The sequence below is a fragment of the Leucopleurus acutus genome (genome assembly GCF_964270905.1).
Source record: "Leucopleurus acutus genome assembly, chromosome: 2".
Classification (NCBI taxonomy): domain Eukaryota; kingdom Metazoa; phylum Chordata; class Mammalia; order Artiodactyla; family Delphinidae; genus Leucopleurus; species Leucopleurus acutus.
Window position 1 is genome coordinate 77,981,712 of NC_139143.1, and position 22,746 is coordinate 78,004,457.

At 37.4% G+C, this 22,746-nt stretch overlaps 1 protein-coding gene across 1 annotated transcript; it reads right to left on the reverse strand.

Moving 5' to 3' along the window:
- Positions 1–14,526: 14,526 nt before the first annotated feature.
- Positions 14,527–15,454, reverse strand: LOC309957776 (olfactory receptor 10J1-like; the record flags this gene model as incomplete). Its single annotated transcript, XM_082833218.1, is given in 3 exon segments — positions 14,527–14,913; positions 14,917–15,282; positions 15,284–15,454. Coding segments are annotated over 3 exon segments (924 nt in total).
- Positions 15,455–22,746: the final 7,292 nt, after the last annotated feature.

Below are 22,746 nucleotides of genomic sequence, written 5' to 3' on the forward strand. Positions count from 1 at the left end.
TGGCTGTGCCTCCATCATTTACCTGAAGCCTAAGTCCCAGAGTTCCCTGGGGCAGGACAGACCCATCTCAGTGACCTACACCATCCTCACTACCTGGTGGACCTTGTCATGTACCTAGGGAATAAGGAGGTCAAAGCTGCTCTTCACACAGCCACGGTTTAGATACTACTCAGGGACTTCCCTGGTGGTCCAGTGGTAAAGAACCCGCCTTACAATGCAGGGGACATGGGTTTGATCCCTGGTCAGGGAACTAAGATCCCACATGCGGCAGGGCAACTAAGCCCGCATGCCACAAACTACAGAGCCCACGTGCTCTGGACCCTGCGTGCTGCAACTAGAGAGAGAAAACCCCCATGCCACAACTAGAGAGAAGCCTGTGTGCCACAAAGAAAGATCCCATATTCCTCAATGAAGATCCTGTGTGCTGCAACTAAGACCTGATGCAGCCAAAAATAAATAAAATAAATAATAATTTTATTTTTAAAGATACTACTCAACCCTCAGTGCATCAGACTATGACAGCTTCTCTTCGTGTACTCACTCTTCCAAAGTGTTTACGGTCAGGAACACCCTCCACTACACCAGGTGCTTCCGTGGGTTCTGCTCCTGCAATGGCATCTCAGGAGACAGCTCCTCTCAGACTGCCAGTCACATTCCCATGAATAGCATAGGGAGGACAGCTGCTGGTCTATAGGGTGCTTGTGTGTATTTGAGAAAAAAAAAACATTCCATCCCCTCCTCTAGACACTGCTGTCAGAAGTTGCCATAGTTATTTTACTGGCTCTCCCGGGAAATTATCATAAATCTATGATGCCTAAAATGTGAATGGCACTCCCTTAGATGTGGCACTGTCACGTACTGCACAACCTGCAGAATCCTACGCTGTGCTTCTGACTGTACAGATGAAAAAGGGGCCTAGAAACAAGTGCGTGCCAGTTTCTTTCCCAGGGTCTTTATTTAGTCCTGGATTGTCTGAAAGGCTGAAGTCACTGACTACTATTATCCACTAGAATACCTCCAGTTTCTCTAAGTCAAGTCTGGTCAAGAGAATGTTTAAAACTTATAAGTTCTGGAGTTATTACAAAGGTGAGACCCAACACAGGGATCCTAGACAGGACTAGCCTCTCTGGGTCCTGTAAACCAGAACCATCTCCAAATCTAGCAAGAGCTAGTGGTACAAATTTACATGCATTGAGTTAAATGCCATGGTTGCTCACCCTGCCAACATCCTAGGGTATCTTCCTAACCAGAACTCACACATACAAGGGCTATGATGTTAAATTCCCAGTTCTGAGCCTGGTGGGTCTTGTTCTGCTATCAAAGAAGAAAACATGCATGCTTTAAGTATTTACTGTATAACAAGCACTATGTTAGAAATTATAGGGCTTCCCTGGTGGCAGAGTGGTTAAGAATCCCCCTGTCAATGCAGGGGACATGGATTCGAGCCCTGGTCTGGGAAGATCCCACATGCTGCCGAGCACCTAAGCCCATGTGCCACAACTACTGAGCCTGCACTCTAGAGCTCGCACACCACAACTACTGAAACCCACGTGCCTAGGGCCCATGCTCCTCAGCAAGAGAAGCCAACACAATGAGAAGCCCATGCACCGCAACAAAGTGTGTCCCCACTCACCACAGCTAAAGAAAGCAATGAAGACCCAACCCAGCCAAAAATAAAAATAATAACACGTATATATGGAATCTAAAAAAAAAAAAAAGGTTGTGAATAACGTAGGGCCAGGACAGGAATAAAGACGCAGATGTAGAGAATGGACTTGAGGACACGGGGAGAGGGGAAGGGTAAGCTGGGACGAAGTGAGAGAGTGGCATGGACATATATACACTACCAAATGTAAAATAGATAGCTAGAGGGAAGCAGCCACATAGCACAGGGAGATCAGCTCGGTGCTTTGTGACCTCCTAGAGGGGTGGGATAGGGAGGGTGGGAGGAAGACGCAAGAGGGACGGGATATGGGGATATATGTGTACCTATAGCTGATTCACTTTGTTATAAAGCAGAAACTAATACAACACTGTAAAGCAATTATACTCCAATAAAGATGTTAAAAAATGATTAAAAAAAAGAAATTATAGAGTCAGTACCTAACTATACTGTATTCTTTAAAACCTAACATATCAATTCTTTATTTCACTCATTTATTCAAGTGATATTTACCGAGGGCTTCATTACCTGTTCATGTTGATATGATGAAGCTGGTTCTTAGAAGGCTGGTATCATTCCAAACTTTTTGATCAAGGAACCCTTTATTTTTTTTCTTTTTCTTTTAAAAATTTTATTGGATTTTAGTTGCTTTACAATGTTGTGTTAGTTTCTGCTGTACAGCAAAGTGAATCAGATATACATATATCCCCTCTTTTTTGGATTTCCTCCCCATTTAGGTCACCACTGAGTTCCCTGTGCTATACAGTAGGTTTTCATTAGTTATCTATTTCATACATAGTAGTATATATATATATCAATCCCAATCTCCCAGTTCATCCCACCATCCCTTCCCCCCTTAGCCAAGGAACCCTTTAAACTCTTAAAAATTATTGAAGACCCTAACAGCTTCTGTTTATATGATTTTACTGTAGTAACAATTAAAACTAAAAAAAATTATAAGTATTTTTTATTAATTCATTTAAAGATAACAACAATAAACCTATTGGATGCTAACATAAATAACATGTTGTTATGAAAAACAAGTATAACCAAAACAAAAAAAAATATTTAGAAGAATGGCACTGATTTACATTTTTGCAAATCTTTTTAACATCTGGCTTTAATAGAAGATATCTGGATTCTTGTGTGTGCTTCTGTTTATAACCTGATGCCATATCACATATTATGTAGCCTCTGGAAAACTCCTCTCACAGGAGAGAATGAGTGAAAAGGATAATTAATGTCAGTATTATCATGAAAACAGTTTTAACCTGACAGACCGTCTGAAAGGAATCCCCTGACCACTCTTTGAGGATGTCTGAGCTAGTGTATAAGACCTTGTCTGTCTGTTGTGAGCTGTATTTGCTAATGTTTCCCCTCCCTGCACTGACTACACTGACTTTAGAATTTAAAAGGGAACTAGAAGTAGGAGTGGGGAAGCATCACTTCTTAGAAGTAGTGAGTAAAGGAACCAATGAGAGGTCACAGGTCTCTCTCATCTTTGGGCATTTCTATGGTCCATTGGAAGGGGCATCAGAAAATGCCTGAGTGGGTGAGGGGAAGAAATGAGATGTAGAGCTGGGGTCAGGAGGTTCTAAATGGATCTCATCACCCATTAGTGTTTGGTATATGGGTAAGAGATGCGCTTTACAAACTGTGTTTTCCTGTTGATTTTCTCTTATTCCTGGATCCCAACCAGCAAATTGGAGCCTATGCTGTGCTTCATAGCATCGGTTTCTGAGAATCAAGTGAGACCCTTTTTCCTCCCTCCCTCCCTCCATGCCTCCCTCCCTCCTTTCTTCCTCCCTCCCTCCTTTCCTCCATTTTTCCTCCCTTCCTCCCTCCCTCCCTCCGTTGTTGGCTCTAAGCACACTGGAGTTCAGAGCCAAGAAGTACAGTTAAAAAAAATCTAAAGAAAAAGAGCTTCATCACTGCATATATCTAAGTGGCATCTGTTAGTCATATTCCTTTCTTTTTTATCATATGCCAAATTAGTATATGTGTACACAGCTGTTTTTTATTCTATTCTTAAGTATGGATCAATTTTGGCTATTTTTGTGCCAATTTTATGCTGTTTTAATTAATATAAATTTATGATTTATCTTGATATCTGCTAGATCAAGAAACCCATTGTAATTTTTTCTAAAAGTCTTATCTATTTTAGCATATTACTAAACATAAGCCTTATGAAAGCAATGATATTGTTTATCATTTTCATTGCTGCACCCCAGCCACTTTAATAAAAGTGACACAGTGTAAACACTCAATAAATATTTATTAAAGGAATGAACTAATTTTAGAATTAGTTTCTCAGTGTACATGCAGCATCTTACTGGGGTTGTTCATAGGATGGCACTGAATTTGTAGATTGACTTGGAAAGAATGGACATCTTTGCATCCTTAAATCTTCCCACCAATGGATATGGCTCCATTTGTGCAGTTCTTTCTTTAGGTCCTTCAGTAAAGTGACATAATATTCTCCAGGAGGCTCTTGTCAATTTTTGCTGTATTTTTATAAGGTGCTCAGGTGTTTTGTTATTGCTGTAAATGGATATTTTTATATAACAGCTCTATTGAGCTATAACTCACAGAACATAAAGTTCACCTTTTGAAAGTGCACAATTTAGTGGTCTTTGTTAAATTCAGAGTTGTGCAACTATCACCACTGTCTAATTTCAGAACATTTTCATCACGCTAAAAGATACCCTGCATTAGCAGCCACTCTCCATTTCTCCCCTTTCCTCAACCACTTACAAACACTAATCTACTTTCTGTCTCTATGGATTTGCTCATTCTGAACATTTTATATAAAAGGAATCACACAATATGTTATCTTTTGTGATTAGCTTTTTTTGCTTAGCATAATGTCTTCAAGGTTCATCCATATTGTAGCATGTATCAATATTTCATTCATTTTTATGGCTAAATAATATTCTAATATATTGATAAACTCTGTTTATCTATTAACCAGTTGGTTGAAATTTGGGTTGATTCCACATTTTAGGTGTTATGAATATAATGTTGCTATGGATGTTAATCTACAAGTTTTTGTGTGGACGTGTGTTTTTATTTCTTTTAGATATATATCTAGGAATGAATTGTTGCTGGATTCCATTTTGCTGAGGATTTTTGTATCTATATTCATAAGGAATACTGGTCTATAGTTTTTTTTTTCTTGTTATGTCATTGTCTGGTTTTGATATTAAGATAGTACTAGTTTCATAGAATGAGTTGAAAAGTATTTCCTCCTCTTCTGTTTCTTGAAAGAATTTGTAAAGTATTGGTATTAATTTTTAATGTTTCATTGACTTTACCAGGGAGACCGTCTGGTCTTGGGCTTCTTTATGGGAGGTTTGTTCTTGTTATAGGTCTATTTAGATTTTCTATTCCTTAAGTGGATTTTGAGAACTTGTGTATTTCTTGGAATTTTCCATTTTATATAGGCTGTCTAATTTGTTGGCATACAGTTGTTCATATAATTCTTTTATCTTCTAAAATTTCTGGAAGGTCACTGGTAATATCTTCTCTTTAATTTCTGATTTTGGCAATTTGCGTCCCCTCTCTTTTTCTCTTGGTCAGCTTAGCGTAAAGGTTTGTCAACTTTGTTAATTGTTTTAAAGAACCAACTTCTGTTTTTTTAATTATTCTATTTTTTCTATTATCTAATATCATTTATTTCCCCCCAATCTTTTTTTTTCCTTTTGTTTGCTTTAGATTTAGTTTGCTCTTCTTTTTCTAGGTTTTTAAGGTGAAATCTTAGGTTAATGACTTGGGAACTTACTTCTTTTTTAATATACACATTTACATTTATAAATTTCTCTCTACGCACTGCTTTTTCTGTATTCCATAAATATTAGGATGTGTTTTCATTTTCATTCATCTTAAAGTACTTCCTAATTTTCTTTATGGTTTCTTCTTCGACACATTGGTTATTATTTAGGAGTGTGTTAGTAGCCACATATTAATGAATTTTCCAAATTTCCTTTTTTTTTTAATAAATTTATTTATTTATTTAATTTTGGCTGCGTTGGGTCTTCGTTGCTGCATGTGGGCTTTCTCTAGTTGTGGTGAGCAGGGGCTAGTATTGTGGTGCACGGGCTTCTCATTGTGGTGGCTTCTCTTGTTGCGGAGCACGGGGCGGGCTTCAGTAGCTGTGGCGCCAGGGCTCAGTAGTTGTGGCTCACAGACTCTAGGTGTGCGGGCTTCAGTAGTTGTGGCGCACGGGCTTAGTTGCTCTGCGACATGTGGGATCTTCCCGGACCAGGGCTTGAACCTGTGTCCCCTGCATTGGCAGGTGGATTCTTAACTACTGCGACACCAGGGAAGTCCCAAATTTCCTTTTATAAGTGATTCCTAATTAGTTTCATTGCATTCAGGAAATATACTTTGTTTGAAATCAATCCTTTTAAATTTACTGAGGCTTACTTAAGGGTCTAATATATGTTCTGTCCTGAAGAATGTCCCTTGCTGAGAAGACTGTGTATTTTGATAGGGTGGAATGTTCCTTGGATGTCTGTTCTAGTTGGTTCATAGTGTTGTTCAAGTCTTCTGTTTCCATGTTGATCTTATGCCTAGTTGTTTTATCCATTATTGAAGATGGAGTATTACGGTCTCCAACTATTATTATTGAATAGTCTATTTCTTCCTTCAGTCTGTCAGTTTTTGCTCCATGTATTTTGGGACTTTGTTGTTAACAACACGTACAATTTATAATTATTATGCTTTCCTGATGGATTTAACTTTTATCACTATATAGTGTACTTCTTTTCTCTTGTAACAATTTTGGTCTTACAGTCAATTTAGTCTGATATTAATGTATCCATTCCATTTTTTTATTACTGTTTGCATGGCATATCTTATTTCATCTTTTTACTTTTAATGTAATTTGTCTTTGAATGTCTTTGAATCTATAGTCTGTCTCTTGTGAACACCATATAGTGGGATCATATCTTTTTAATTCACTCTGCCAATCTCTCCATCTTGATTGTATTATTTAAATTATTTCTGTTTAACGTTGCTGGTCAGGTAGGACCTACATCTCCCATTTTACTATTGGTTTTCTTTCTTTCTTTTCTTTTTTGAGTATTTGAGTTTTTTATCTGAAATTCAATTTTAAAAAAAGCATTCTTTATTTATTTTGGCTGCACTGAGTCTTTGTTGCGGTGCATGGGCTCCTCATTGTGGTGCGTGGGCTTCTCTAGTTGTGGTGTGCAGGCTTTTCTAGTTGCGGTATGCAGGCTCTAGAGCACGCAGGCTCAGTAGTTGTGGCATGTGGGCTTAGTTGCAGTATGTGGGATCTTAGTTCCCTGACCAGGGATTGAACCCTGGGCCCCCTGCATTGGGAACACAGAGTCTTAACCAGTGGACCACCAGGGAAGTCCCTTACTATTGGTTTTCTTTCTGTCATTCTTTATTTTCTTTTTTCCTTTTGTCAACCTATTACTGCCTTCTTTCTGTTAAGTAGATATTTTCTTTTGTAACATTTTAATGCCCTTGATTTTTCTTCTCTAGATTTTTTTGAGTTATTTTCTTAGTGGTTGCCCTGAGGAAGATCACAATTAAATTTTACTTAAAAAAAATTCTAGCTCTTATTAATACCAACTTAATTTGCAAAGCATACAAGGACTTTGCTCCAATATAGCTTCATTCCCTCACCTCTCTTGTGCTATTATTGTTATATATATGTGTAATATCTTTATACAATTTTATACAAGTCCATCAACATAATTTTGTTTTGATTGCTTTATGGTTGTATTTTAAGTCAGATAGGAGAAGAGTGCAAACAAAATAGATCTATATTGTGTTTTATACTTACCTATGTGTATACATTTTTGTCTTTTTCCTGGCTTTAGTTGGAATGCTCAAATGTTTTGTCATGATATATGCTGTTTGGTGCAGACTTCTGATAGATGCTCATAGGTAAAGGAAATTTCTTTTTAGTCTTAGTTTGGTAAGAATGTTTATGATTAACTGAATGTTGGATTTATATCTAAGGTTTTATGTTTTTCATTTTTTGAGATAGTCATATGAATTTTATCCTTTAACTTTTATTATTCTGATAAATTCTTTTAATGTTGAATCTTCTTAATATTCTTAGTCTAAACTCAACTTGGACATGCTGGGGTTTTTTTAAACTATGGATTCCTTTTGTTAAAATTTTATTTAGAATATTTGCTCCTATCTGTAGGTGACATTGGTGTTTAATTTTGTATTTTGACTGCCTAGTTCTGGTTTGATATAAGGTTTTTGAAGCTGGTGTTCTCATGATTTGAGTTGGGGAGATTGCCCTCTTCTTATAAGACCTGAAAGAATATGCATATTTTCTCTTAAATGTCTGGTCTCATGTCTTTCTCTTGAATAGGGGTAGAAAGTGTATTTTGATTAAATTTTAATTTTTCTTGATTATTGGTCTATTCATTTTTCTAATTATTCTCAGGCCACTATTAATTTATATTTTTATTAAAACTGTGTATTTAATCTACATTTTTAAATGTATTGATCTAAAGATTTTCCTGCTATTATCTTACAGTTTTAACAATTTTACTTGTATCCCTAGTTATGTAAATGTCCTTATTTTATTTGTGGTTTTATTTAGATAGTGCTTTTCTCATTTGCTCTTGATCGTATGTACCAAAACCTTTTATTTTCAAGACCTAATTTTTATTTTTATTGTTTTTTATTAAGGTATAGTTGATTTACAATATTATATTAGTATCAGGTGTTCAATGTAGTAATTCAATATGTGAGTCACTATATTGATTTATCTTCAGTATTCATATATTGTCCCCTTATTTCACTCCTATTTGTCTTTTTGTTCTGCTATTCAAGACATTTCATCAAATTTCTCTTGTCACTCTCATACTTAATTTTTTATTTCAGCTAATGTATTTTTAATTTGTAAAATATCTTTCTGCTTCTGAGAACGTGCCTTTTATGTAACACTGCTTTTATTTCTCTGATAAAGGATTTTGTTGTATCCTTCTGAAAATGTTAAATAAGTATTTTTTGAAAGATTTTAATCTACTCCCTGCACTGTATCTGATTCTTCCATATTCTTTTGTTATCTGTTTATTAGGTTGATGTCTCTTTTCATGCTAGTGGTTTTCCTCAAATGCTTGGTGATCCTTTCAGTGCATTATAACTATGATTGACATACTAACAAGCTGTTCAGAAACTCTGTGTACATGTGTGTGGTGAGGTGGGATATATTGGATGGTGGGCTTTATTTACTAGGGTGATAATGCTGGGTAATGTGATAAAGCTGGCTTTATTAGGGTAAGCTTACTTTTGCAACATAGGACATTGAGCTGTCCATATCTAAGTCTTTGTTCTTGACATGCTGAATTTCTCAGGGGAAAATCCTTCAGTTTCTTGGTGGGGAGCTATAAGCTTTCCATTGAGCAAGAGAAGTGAGTTTTAATTTTCTTATAATAAATTACTTTATAAAAATATTATAGCTTTTTAGCTCACCACTTCTAGTATCTAGTTGCTTCCTCCTGTATTTATGGGTTTTTTTCCCCTAGTTTTTGTTATGGCTAGACTCTGTGTCACTGCCATGCCTCTTTCTCCATGCCTTTTCCAGACAAGAATTGCTCTTATCTGGAAACCACCAACACTGTTCTGTTACTGCCTACCTGGGAGCAATAGCTGATGGGGAGGGCTCCTTCTTCTGGGCTAATACCTCCTGTTGCTTTCTCCTGGCATTTATCATTATTCTTACTTTCCACTATCGCTGGTATGAAGCAACTCTTGTGTTGCTCCCAAGTTTTGTGACTGGACTTTAGTTTTTATTCCCATATACTTCTAAGATACCTTATCAATCTGATTACATTTGTTGGGAGTCTATATCATGCCTCATAGTTGCTCAACATGACTCATATTTTCTAGTCCACTAAATATTCCATTTTTTAAAGCAGTGGCTATATAATCCTAATTTTAAAATCTTTTCTTTCCCTTCCTGGGTTTGGTGCTGGGGTGGGGTTGGGGAGTGTGGAGAGGAGAAATGTTGTATGTACTTATTGGGCCATAGTGAACATCAAAAATCAAATGTTCCACTTTCTTCTTTATAATTTTCTGAAACTTTTTTCAAAGAATTAGTATTGCTTTTGCGACCAGGAAAATGCCAATTCACATACTGCTATTTTAGAATAAAAGGAGACAAAAGAAAAAATAAGGGGCCTCCTTCTCAGATACTTACCTACCATTTCAGCCAGCTTGGCGTGTCACTTATGCATGCAACACTGCGTATGACATCCATATCTCCCCATGTTTTCCCTAAATTTAGTGGATCACACCAGGAATACCTCAAAGTTCTGCTTTGCTTTTGGTATTTGGTCAAAATCTGCTGTTGGGTTGCTACTTTGGTTTTCAGTTTCTGCAAAGTTGATGGCTCAAAATCTTGTATGCCATTTTTTTGGCATCTCAATTTGTAGGTAAACGATCATTTAATAGTATGGGTTATTGTCTCTAATCAGTCTAACAACATCAGTATTCTGAATAAAGCAAGTCATTTTGATTTTTTTAAATGTTCAAATATGCATTTTCAAATGCAGTTAATCATTTTATCTGTGACTTAGACTGTGACTTAGACTGAAATAGCTTTATATGCTTTTCATGATAAAATTCTATCAAGCAATTGAAGTATACATTTCATTTATTATTACAAGAGTAAAATGCAAGAATAATTGATGATATTGTGAAAGTTGTTAATTTTCTGGACAAATTTAAGAGTTTTAAATAGTTAAATAGGAAAATAATATTTCATATAAATATTGAAATAGTTTGTTGCTTATTAGTTTTAGAAAGAACACTATATCCTTATAAAGCCAATAGATATTTATAAAATTTAAATTGTACAAAGCAGAATAATGGAAATTAGATATCAGAATTCTAATCTTTGTAAAATCGTCTGGTGTTTTGTATTTATAATATTAAATAAAACAACTTTTCAGCACTCTGTTTTTAGCTTCTTAATTCCATTTAAGCCATGAATCTTATCATATTTTATACATGAGTTACAGCACAATTTCAGTTTTGCCACCGAAATCATGTATGACAGTATCCAGTATAAATTATTTTTAATCCATATCTAATAAAGAATATGAAGAAAAGAAAGTGTTAGAGAAAAATGAGATATTACCTTCAAGATATTCTGATTTTCTACCAATCTCAGTTCCTCACTTGAAAAATGAGCATCTACCTGGTATACCAAATGTGTGTTTTAGTGACTGCTAGAACAATCTAGCAGCTACAGTGAAGACTAAATGTCCTTCCTCTGAAATGTCAAATGTTTAAATATGATTACCAAATGTTTAATAACAAAATTCCAATGTTATTAAATTTTGAAATAAGATTTTAATTTTATTTCAGTATCCCAGAGACAATCTGATGATATTGGGCTGAGACATTGACTTCCGCTGAATATTTTAACTCTCAGTTATTGAGTATTTGGTCAAAATATGTCTTAGATGCACCTCTCTTCACTAATATTACTTAAATAAAATGAAATAGAACAGAATTGACTAGAATGAAAAACATCTAAATGCATTGCATATAGTAAGGGTAAGTACTGTTTTGTCAATGTTTTGCTTGTTTGTATATGTATGTGTATGTGTATATATACACAGACATACAGATAATGTATGCATGCATACTGGGTTATGTTACAGTATGCATTGCTTATTGAGGGCCATGGACCATGGTAAAGAGTTTGAAATCTACTAAACTAGAAGGAGGGAAAGTGTTTGATGTAGAGCAGGACAAGCATTAACTGCTGAAGTTGCTAACAAAAGATAGTAATGCAAAGTTTGGAAGTGTTGTTTTTTTGTTGTTGCTGTTTTTTATAAGCAACTACAAATACATGACCAGATTTAAGGATGGATACAACAGCAATTAGAACTTAAGTACAAGTGGGAGGGAGGAAGGAGTCAAAAATTAGTGAAATAATATAAAATAGCCAGGAAAAATTGGAGAGGTAAGAATACAGGGATCATGTTAGCTAATAATAATAGGGATAATGGTACATTATATTTCTTAACACCTCCTGTGGTTATCACAACAATTTATGCTCTGTTAATTCTACTATATTTGATTCTTACAATAGCCTAATGGGAAAGGCAGAGCCAGCATTGGTAACCCCATGTCGTAGATAAGGAAAGATTCCATTACTTCCTTAGGAATACACAGTTGGGAAGGAATAAAGGTGTGTCTTAAATTCAAGTCTTCTTATGATTTTGTGTTCTTCCCAACAAAAGAGGCCAGTTGAGAAATGAAGGGTGGAACCAATATGTCTGGGGAAACTAAGTAAAACAATCACTTTCTGTGCTCATGAGATCACTGAAGCTCTGTATCAGGCTAAATGACTGGGATGTGTCTGGAGGATTAATCATCCAGAAGCGGAATTCCCCTCATCATTCTCCAGGGTGTCTAAAGAAAGAGACTCGACCTTGCACCAGGAACAGAAATAAAAGTGATAGCGGGCAGACAAAAACAGAGAATCAGAAATCTCTGTGGCAGTACCCTCCTCAGATGGATGAGGTTGAACCCTCTGGGTTTCTTTGATATAATTAGAAGTTTACAGAGATTATAGCGTTTTTCTTACTCTAATAAAAATAAAGAATATTTGCCCCTGTTTTGTCATTTACAAAGGATTTTCACACCTCTTGTCTCGTGTTTGTCGTGAGAAACTGACGTTTTGTAAATGAGGAAACAGCGGCTTAGAGAAGTTAGCTAATCATTCAAGTATATGTGGTGAATAAGAAGCAGAGCCAGGACTCAAAATGCAGTCTTTTTCTCACAGTGCTTATGTTATATCCACTTTACTCTGCTGGCTTCCAAAAACTGCTACCTAACATTTTCAGTAGCTAACTTTGCCAATATAGATTATTATTAATAAAGTTGAATGAACAGGGCAGCATTTTTGAGGCTACAGTCTAAAATTTAAAAAGTCTTTTTATTTACTGAGTAAAAGTGACCATTGGCAAACCTGGGGTACCTTTATTTTGGGGTTCTGTTGGATTCCACCACAAATTTTAAAAAATACTCAAATTTATGAAAGACTGAACCATAATGGGCTATTTATGAAATTACAATATTTGGACATAACCCTAACTTTTGAAATTAACATGAAGGAGAACACAGCCTGTGAAAAACAGGTCACTTGGTACAAGTAAGACATTAAACTGTCCACTTAGTGAAGTCTTCATCTGGTTACAACATCATTCACTGCCCATTTCAGACTTTGAGCCATAAAGACATCATGGGAAATGCTCACTATAGTAATATAATGCATGTATGAGTTTAGAGGTAGGAGAGTGAGGGAGTGATTTCTTCTTCATTAGAAAGTTCATAAAAGAGAGATGCTTTAGTTTGGTGTTTTAAAAGGAGAACACCCTGGTTGAGTGGGCAGTGAGGGTGGCAGTAAGGGATTTCCATTAAGTAACAATAAGCTGTAGAAAAGCATGAGAATATGAAATGGGAAATGGGAAGCCACAAGTCACCAGGTGTTCTGTGTGGGACTGGATAACAGGCTGGGGGAGGGGTGCTGGAAGTGGAGGTGACTAGTGAAAGATGGCATATTAATTCAGGTCCTAGGGGGTTTGAAATGATAGTGTTGATGGTTTGAGTCTTTTTCTTTTGTTGAGTCACTAAGTTACCATATGGCTATTTCCTTACCCATCCAAATCTTCCCAATCCTCTCACCTGGCTAATCCTTGTTATAGATTCGCTCTTGTATTCCCATCACTAGACACTTCTTTTCATTCTCCAAGCATCTCCAAAGGCAATACTAATTTTTTTTTTAACTGGGTGAACCATTCACATATATTATCACCAATAACCTTTGTACATTCTCATAATATAAATGCCAATATGATTACTTGGTGCTACCTCTTTCTTTAATTAAATTGCCAAGGAATTTTAATCACTTTCCAAAAATGTTTCTATTACATGGTCCTGAAAACTTAAGTTCCAGGTTGGCCATATGGGAGAATGCAGACTTATGTGGAAAAGATCCGGACTTCAAGGACTGATGAATTGTGTAGATGCTTATTATCTCTGATAGCCATTTATTTATTTATTTATTTTTAATAAATTTATTTATTTACTTTATTTTTGGCTGCACTGGGTCTTCGTTGCTGCACGCAGGCTTTTCTCTCGAGCAGGGGCTACTCTTTGTTGAGGTGCGCAGGCTTCTCATCGCGGTGGCTTCTCTTGCTGCGGAGCATGGGCTCTAGGCGCATGGGCTTCAGTAGTTGTGGCACACGGGCTTAGTTGCTCCGCAGCATTTGGGATCTTCCCAGACCAGAACTCGAACTCATGTCCCCTGCATTGGCAGGTGGATTCTTAACCACTGAGCCACCAGGGAAGCCCCGATAGCTATTTATTTATGAGGTCTAAGATGCAAGGAACTTGAATTGCCCATAAAAGAATGACTTCAATTGGATGTTAAGCCTTTGTAACTTTAAATGGATAAAAGGGAATCCCATGTCCAAAAAGAGTGTTATAGAATATATTTAAAAGTTTAGTCCTGCCTTGGAGTAGCCTCCCCTCATTAATTCGTTCTACTATCTTGATCTTATTCTGTCCTAGCTGTGCAGACAACCCATCTACTTCCCCAAATCAAGTTCTTTCTCCTATATTTATTGCTCCATACCATCTATGCTCTCTTGTCAGATGCAGGCTTGCTTGTGCTTTGGAGAACCTTCTCCCTATCTCTAGGGGCTGGGTTTGTAGTCCTTTTTTCTCTTCTACCCAACCACTGCTTAGTAGGCTGCAGAATTTTCACTGTAGGTGCTGTGAGCACTGCTTTACTTTTTCTTCTCTGTAGAATCTTCTAAGACCTTCTGTGAAACAGGCCCATCTTCTCAGGAAAGCTTCCTGCCAGTGGCCTGGAGCAGAGCATCCTTGACCTCTTTGTTCCTCAGAGCGTACACCACAGGGTTCAGTAGAGGGGTGATGATGGTGTAGGTCACTGAGATCAGCTGACCCTGATCCTTGGTGTTCTCTGACTTGGGCTTGGGGTAGACAGTGGAGGCACAGCCATAGTGGACCATGACCACAGTGAGGTGGGAAGCACACGTGTCAAAGGCCTTCTTCTGGCCCTTAGCAGAGGCAATTTTAAGGGTGGTGGAGATGATGAGGATGTAGGAAATGAAAACCAATCCCATGGGAACCAGGATCACCAGGATACTGATGATTAAAGTCAGGATCTCATTGACAGTCATGTCAGTGCAGGAGAGCTTCATCACAGGTCAGATGTCACAGATGAAGTGGGCCAACTTTGTAGCACAGAAAGATAACCTGAATGCAGATGTAACCTGTGTCATGGCTACAACCAGCCCAATGCTGCAGGCCTCCCACACCAGCTGGATGCACACCCTCTTGTTCACAATGACAGAGTACCTCAAGGGGTTGCAAATGGCCACATAGCAGTCGTGCCCCATTGCTGTGAGCAGGAAGCAGTTGTTGATGGCCAAAATGATGAAGAACATCTGAGTGGCACAACCTGCCAAAGAAATGGGCTGATTCAGGCCTGTGAGGTTACAGAGCATCTTGGGTATAATGATGAGTGTGTACATGGTCTCTGAAGCTGACAGCATGCTGAGGAAGAAGTACATGGGGGGTGTGGAGGTGATGATCAAGGCTAATGATGGTCATAGTGATGATACTGCCTGCCAAGGTTAACATGTACAGTGCAAAGAACATAATAAAGAGAGTGAGCTGGTGCTCATGGAAGCTGGAGAAACCCTGGAAAGTAAACTCACTCACCAAAGTGTGATTCTCTTTCTTCATTAAATCATATATGGCAGCTAAGAAAGTAAAAAATTATATAAGGAACCTAGATGGTTGATTTCCGTCAATAGCAGGCTGGGCAGATTCTTTTGGTTCATCTACTTCAGGTCTCTGATTATTTATATTCATACCCATGCTCATTTCTTTTGGGAATAAACAGTGGAGTAATGTTCTTTGCTCACTAAGGAAAAAATACATGGTTTTTAGAGTCAGGCGGTATAAACTCATATTTTAGTTCTATCATGGGCTAAGTTACCTTGGGCAAGGAATTTACATCTCTAAGAGCAGTTTCCTCATGTTTATATGGATGCAATTGTGATAACATCATAGATTTGTTGGTAGAAACATTTTTAAACTGTTAAGTATCAACTTATATTAGAATTCAAACAATTATTGAATCCATTCAAGTTCAGTGGTGTAATGTCGTGCAAAGCTTCAGGCTCTGTAGCTACCTACTAATTCCCAAGCTTCTAGGGTTTAAGGTAGAGTTCTTGTCACTATGGTTTACACACTGCGTTCTCATTTCAGTCTTTCAACTCTGATGGTACTACTCCTCTCAACTTCTGTGCTACAGTCCTCTTCCCTAGACATTACTCATTTTTCAAAGCTACACAAAGCCCATAACCTTTGTAAAATCCTTTCCTATTCTCTCTCTCTCACCCTGCTCCCTCCCTCCCCCCAGCCCTAAACACATGTCCTTGCATGGAGGTAGCATACAACTGTATACTAGCTCTTTTGTGTTGAAAGCACCATAGTGCATTTGTGATTACAAAATATGTTCACATACATTATTTAACTTCATCACCATCCAATGGAACAGGGAGGGCGAGGATTATTGTTTCTCTTCAGAAGCAGAGACTGAGGATCAGGTCCGTTTAGGTAACTGCCCGTGGACACACAGGTGTCAAAGGATGAAAATCAAGACTTGAACTCATGTCTTCTGATCCTGTGTCCATTGTTCCTCCCATTACACAAAACTGCATCATAGAACTGTCCCCATCATGGCTATATTATATAGTCTTTGAGAGTAAGGACCAAGTATTTCAACTCTTTATAACCCTATGACAACTGCAATGTAGGGCACAATGTCTGCTGATGGAATCGTTGCAGGTAACTGGTCCATCAAACAAATTGCCTGTTAGAAAGCAGAGTGCTGGGGCACCACAGCGAGCTCTTCTTCAAAGAAGAGGAGTTTTCAATGTTTTTTAACCTCTGTCTCCTTTCCCTCTGTCTATGCCTGTGACAGCAACAAACAATTAAAGAACTGGGCTGAATTTTAACATTGGAATTATAACTCTAGAAGAAAGCTAACACTATGAACATCTAATTGGAAAATATACTGGTAGTGTAACTTTTCTAGTAGCTTTTCCCCTATTACTAAACAAACATATAATTATGTAACAGGTTAGCTATAAAAATAAATTTAATAATAGAATACATGGAGTTGCCTAAAAAGTGCATTTTGCTGGAAGTAAAGCAAATTAGCCACATTGAAAAATGACTCACTATTGGGTAAATTTCAAAGGCAAACTTCTTTAGTGCTTTTAAGATTAATCTATTTTTCAGAAATATAACATTTTAAATAAAGGAAATCTACAAAACGGTATTTATAAGGGATTGCTGCACAGCTACACTTCAACCCCTCCGAGCATGATATGAAAAGGAATGGTATGAGGTTGAAAGAAAAATTTTATGTTAGACGTCAGGGACCATTTCTTAACAGGGAAAGTTGTTTGGCTTGATGTGTGTACCATGGTAAGTAACTGTAAATGTATCCTATGAGGCTTTATAAATAGTGTCTCTGTGGATTATGATTTGTGTGAAGACAAGAATATAGACAAGGAAACATAGCTGCTAAGTAGCAGAGCCACATTCTTTATTACCATATTAGTCAAGATAGTCTTTAATTCTGGAAGTCATTATTCCTTAGGATTAACAGAGGATCTTTGAAAGTGGTAAATTAAGGCTAAAGAAGAACAAAAATTCATATACACCTGGACCCTTTCCAGTTTAATGTAATTTGACCCTTTAACAACAATAAAACCCATATGTGTGTTTTATTCCGTATGTGGCTACCTCTGTAAATGACTGAAGTCTTTTCCCAAATCTCACTTACTTTTCTTCCTGCAAATCTGTGGCTCAACAGAAAAATGGAGGTAGAGATCAGAAATGTGGCCCATTGGTCACAAGTATTCACAAATCAAGGTCATGAAACAAAGGCACCTGAACGTGATCCTTCTGCCTGCTTTAGGGCCAGTCTAGGGCTGGAGGTAAAAGGAAAGTTACAGGGGGCTCCTCAGATACTAGATATTCTCTCCAGCTGGGGGAGGAGCTTTTGACACCCAAGAAAGGCTCTCTGGGGATCATCTCTCAAGGTTTCTGGGTGACATTCCCTGAGCACCCTCGAGAGTCACCCTGGGGCTAGAAGCAAGCAGACGGCCGGTGCCCAGGGACCTTGTTACATAGAGGGCACATTTACCAGATTATATGGGTTTGTGCTTTGGGACTCTCATGGCACTTTGCACTGCAAGTAGAAACAGCAGTGGCTTATTTGTCAGGTTTTGTTTTTTAAATAAATATTCTATTTTTATATAGCTGGGCCTTGGAAAACCATGGTTACAAAGTCCAAGTGAGCTCTAGCTAAGAGCCTCTGTCTTGGATTCCAGGAAACTATGCAGCTCTCCCTGTAGTCAAGAACCCTGCTCAATATCTTTTTTTTTTTTTCTTCTTCTTCTTTTCTGGAACTAAAACAGTCAATCTGGCTATTGTTTCTGTCCTATTGTGGGATTCAGAAATGGTAGACCAAAAGCTCAATAGACAGTAGAGACCTCTCCAGAAGGCCAGGAGACCACTGTCTGTGTCTAAAGAAACCTGAGCCAGGATTTCACACCCCAGGCCTGTCCAAGAAAATAGTTAAATGCACAGGGCTTCACAAGCCCAGTCTGGGGTTACCTCCACACTGGTTTCCCAGCCCCAAGTCCAGGCATTTTTCCTCCCCCTAGGAGCATCTTATTCTCACTCTTTTCCTCTTTTATATTGGTAAAAGAGAAACTGAGGCATATTAAAAATTTTAAGCTTTTTTTTTTTTTAACAAAAATCAATGCAAATTGGGCAGTGCCAAACCAGAAGTTGTTAGGGGTGTCCCAGGGCCAGGAACTCAGGGAGAGACTTCTATAAAGAAAAAAGAGAGGCAAAGTAAGGAGAGTAATGACTGGCTGTAGCTTAAAGCCTGGTTGGCTTTTTGTGATTGGTTGTCCTGAGGCTTTGATTTTATAACCTGGAGGCAGTTCCAGCCTTAGATTTTAGTTTGTTTACATAGGCTGCCATGGCATTGGAGGCCCCTCAGTTTGATGGCCTCCTTGTTTAGTTAATTTAACAACATGTACCTTATCTATCTCATGGCCAGATCCTGACAATTCTCCAAGTTAATTTTTCCACACATGGCAAAAAAATGAAGTGCCTGCATTCATACCTTGATAAACTTAAAAAATGCCCCTTGTACTTGGTTTGTTTTTTGGTTAAGTGGCAGGGGGGGTTGTTTTTTTTTGTTTTTTTGTATTCCTGCTTCTCCTTCTCTACTGAATTTGTGGTAGCTTTTAAATTTAGAAAACTATAGAAATAAAGGTTTATAGCAAACATGAAGAAGTTTATAATATTTGCTCTTATCCATATCAGTTTCAGAGACATAAGAGGAAATGCTAGCCAAATCAGGGTTTCTTAGAAAACTCAAAACTTTTCATTAATGAAGTTAACGTCTCAACTTCTTTTCCTGGCTGTTTGCAACTGAGTAGTATCTTCATAGCCATTATAGCCTTCAGTGTTTTGTGGTCAAAGTATGATTGGATAGTCTTCCATTTTGGGACCACCCCTGTGATTAAACTTTTTTTTTCTCTGCTCTAGTGAGAGAAGAGCCAATTTGTCACTCTAGATATCATTGCAAACACAAATCAGCATTGAGGCATGAAGAGGCTCCCTGCCCCCAGTAGGAAGAAGGTAGAAAGCCTCTTTCATAGAAGACAATCAAGACAGCTCTAGCAACACACAATCAGGGTAGGAAGAACTTTATACTGTTACAATCTGAGCTCTCTGTGAAAAATTAGGAGACCATGCTGTTAGAGGATACACTAGTGACCTTATTTTTCCTGAGGAGGTATCTTTTTGTTTTAAGAGCTGAAAAGGAAATCTAGCAGAATCCTAGGTTTATGGATAATCAGGAGAGGAAGGACAGTGATTAGGGTTCTGTTAGGAGGTTGATGGCCAAACAACCTGACTCCTGGCTAGCAGGTCTCTCTGGGTATGGCTGTGAGAACAACTGAAGGGCTGAGCTAAGGGAAGTGCTGTATTCCTGGGCACTGTGTCCCTGGGTGCCTTAACCTCAGCCTAGCATTGTGTGGGTAGGCTTGTCCACATGCATGACTGTAGTTGTCCACATCCGTGCTTGCTTGTACTGAAACTTGGATGTTCCAGTTAGCGGCATAACAAACTACTTGAACTTAGAGTCATAAAGCAACAGCAGTCCTTCATCATCCATCTCTGGGAGACTGGTCTCAGTGAGGCTCTTCTCACATCGGGTCTCCCATGTAGCTGTGGTCAGGAGTTAGCGGGAGTTTGCTCACTCACGTCGTCAGTCAATGCTGGCTGTTGACTGAAATACCTACACCTAGCCTCTCCAAGTAGCCTGGGCTTCCTCACAGCCTGTGCTGTGGATTCCAAGAGCAAGCACCCCAAGACAAAGAGCCCAACAGAAGCTGTATGATCCTTTATGTCCTGGTCTCAAAAGTCAGGATGTCACAGCATGACTTTCACACCACCATAATTGTCCAGTCAGTCACAGAAACATGCCCAGTCTCAAGGAGAGGCGTACAGACTTTGCTTTGTAATGGGGGTGCAGCACACTAATAGGAGAGCATACAGAATGGGAGATAACTGCGTCCAGTTTTTGAAAATACAGTCTATTTGCTATAGTGAATTAGCAAATGTCCAGGATCTTCTCTTGAACAGGTTAGGCTCGTTGTCGTCAAAGGGAAACAGGAAACAAAATAAAAATTAGACTAAGTAAACTCCAGGCTTTCCCTACTTAGGTGTTTCTGTAAACCTGACAACTCTTTTTTTTTTTTTTTTTTTTTTTAGTTCTGAGGAATATTAAGTATTTTTTTACATTTATTGTGCACTTTATTTCTATTATTATTACATTGTAATATATAATGAAATAATTATACAACTCACCATAATGCATAATCAGTGGGAGCTCTGAGCTTGTTTTCATTTGCCACTCACTGATCAGTTTTTTTTTTTTAATTGGGGTATGGTTGTTTTACAATGTTGTTAGTTTCTACTGTACCCCAAAGTGGAGTTCCTTGTGCTATACAGCAGGTTCTCATTAGTTATCTATTTTATACATATTAGTATATATATGTCAATCCCAATCTCCCAATTCATCCTACTCGCCCTCTTTGCCCCCTTGGTGTCCACATGTTTGTTCTCTACATCTGTATCTCTATTTCTGCCTTGCAAACCAGTTCATCTGTACCATTTTTCTAGCTTCCACATATATGCATTAATATACGATATTTGTTTTTCTCTTTCTGACTTACTTCACTCTTTATGACAGTCTCTAGGTCCATCCATGTCCTACAGATGACCCAATTTTGTTCCTTCCTGACCACTCTTTTTGAAATGCTTAAGTTCCAGGGATTCTTGGAAAAATGAAGGGGAAATGTGAACGACTCCTCCCCCACCACCACCACCAAAAAAAAAGAAGAATCTAGATCTTCTGCTAATCTAACGTTAGACACTTGAGATGACATTAATGAGTTATAAAGTAAAAGAGGTATATATTTAGTGCATTACATGATAACTGGAAAGGCAAACCAAAGTTCTAAACAATTTCAAAATTCACAAAACTCTGCCTTGGCTGACAAGAAGATTTTGAAGCTACTGGTTGTGATTTGCCTATGGACTTTTGTATATGTTACATTTGGTGTATGTTATGATCTTTCTTTATTTAAAAAGTAATTATCATATTTAATATAGCATATCATACTTATAAAACACTATGTTTAAAATATGTCGAGATGCATAACAATAAAATAAACATTTGGAATCCCATCACTCGACTCAAGAACTACTCCACTCAAGAATCACTTAGGTAATTCTCATTTTTCCCACTTCCTTATCCCTTTGCACTGCACCCCCCTACTCTCACCCTCAGCCCCAACAGTTACTACTATCCTGATTTTTATGTTTATTTTCATTTTACTTATTTTATACCTTTATTATATGTGTATGTGTGTTTAAACAATACATTTTTTAGTTCTGTTCTTGAGCTTTATAAAAATGATATACTGTATACAGTTTTTTGAGACTTGTTTTTTAAAAGATTCAGTGTTCCTTTTCTAAGATCCAGAATGGAGCTATAGTTTATTAATTTAACTGCCTTACGCTATTCCATCATGTGAATATACCGCAGTGGTTTTTGTCCATTGTCCTGGTGTGGGATAATGGGGTTGTTTCCAGATTTTTGTTATTATAAATTGTAATGTTTCAAATATTTTACTGCATGCTTTCTTGATTAAATGTGCACAAGTTCCTCTAAGGTTTATATCCTTTCAATAAATTAGTAGCTCATGGAATATAAAAAGTTTCAACTTTACAAGATAATACTAAATCGAATTTTGTATTGGTTGTACCAATTTACACTGTGACAGGTGAAGAATAAGAGAAGTTCCAGTTGATCTACATCCTTTCCTCCTTGTTATTAGACTTGCTAATTTCTGTCAAGCTAGTAGGTGTGACATGGTTGTGGTTTTAATTTACATTTTCCTGAATAACAAGAGGTTGAACATCTTTTCAAAGTTTATTGGCTATGACTGTTCTGTCTTCTGCAAAATACTTTTCATGTCTTTATCCACGTTTCCATTGGGTTGTTTGTGTTTTTTTTATTCAACTGTAGCAGCTTTATATGTACTCTGGACACCAAACTCTTGTCCTTAATATGTTATGCAAATATTTTCTACCACTTTGTGGCTTGTCTTTTCACTTCTTTATGGTTCTTTTTATGGAACAAAAATTATTTTAATGGAGTCAAATTTATCATTCTGGTCTTTTTTGTTAGCAATTTTTCATCTTCCTTGGAAAAAGAAATTTCTACCTCAGTGTCAGAATAGTCACTTTTATTTTCTTCTAAGCCTATTAATATACTTTTCATATTTAAATCCATCTGGATTTGATTTTTGTGTACGAGGTAAGATAGATGTCCAAATTCATTTCTCTTTTTTCAACTGGATATCCAG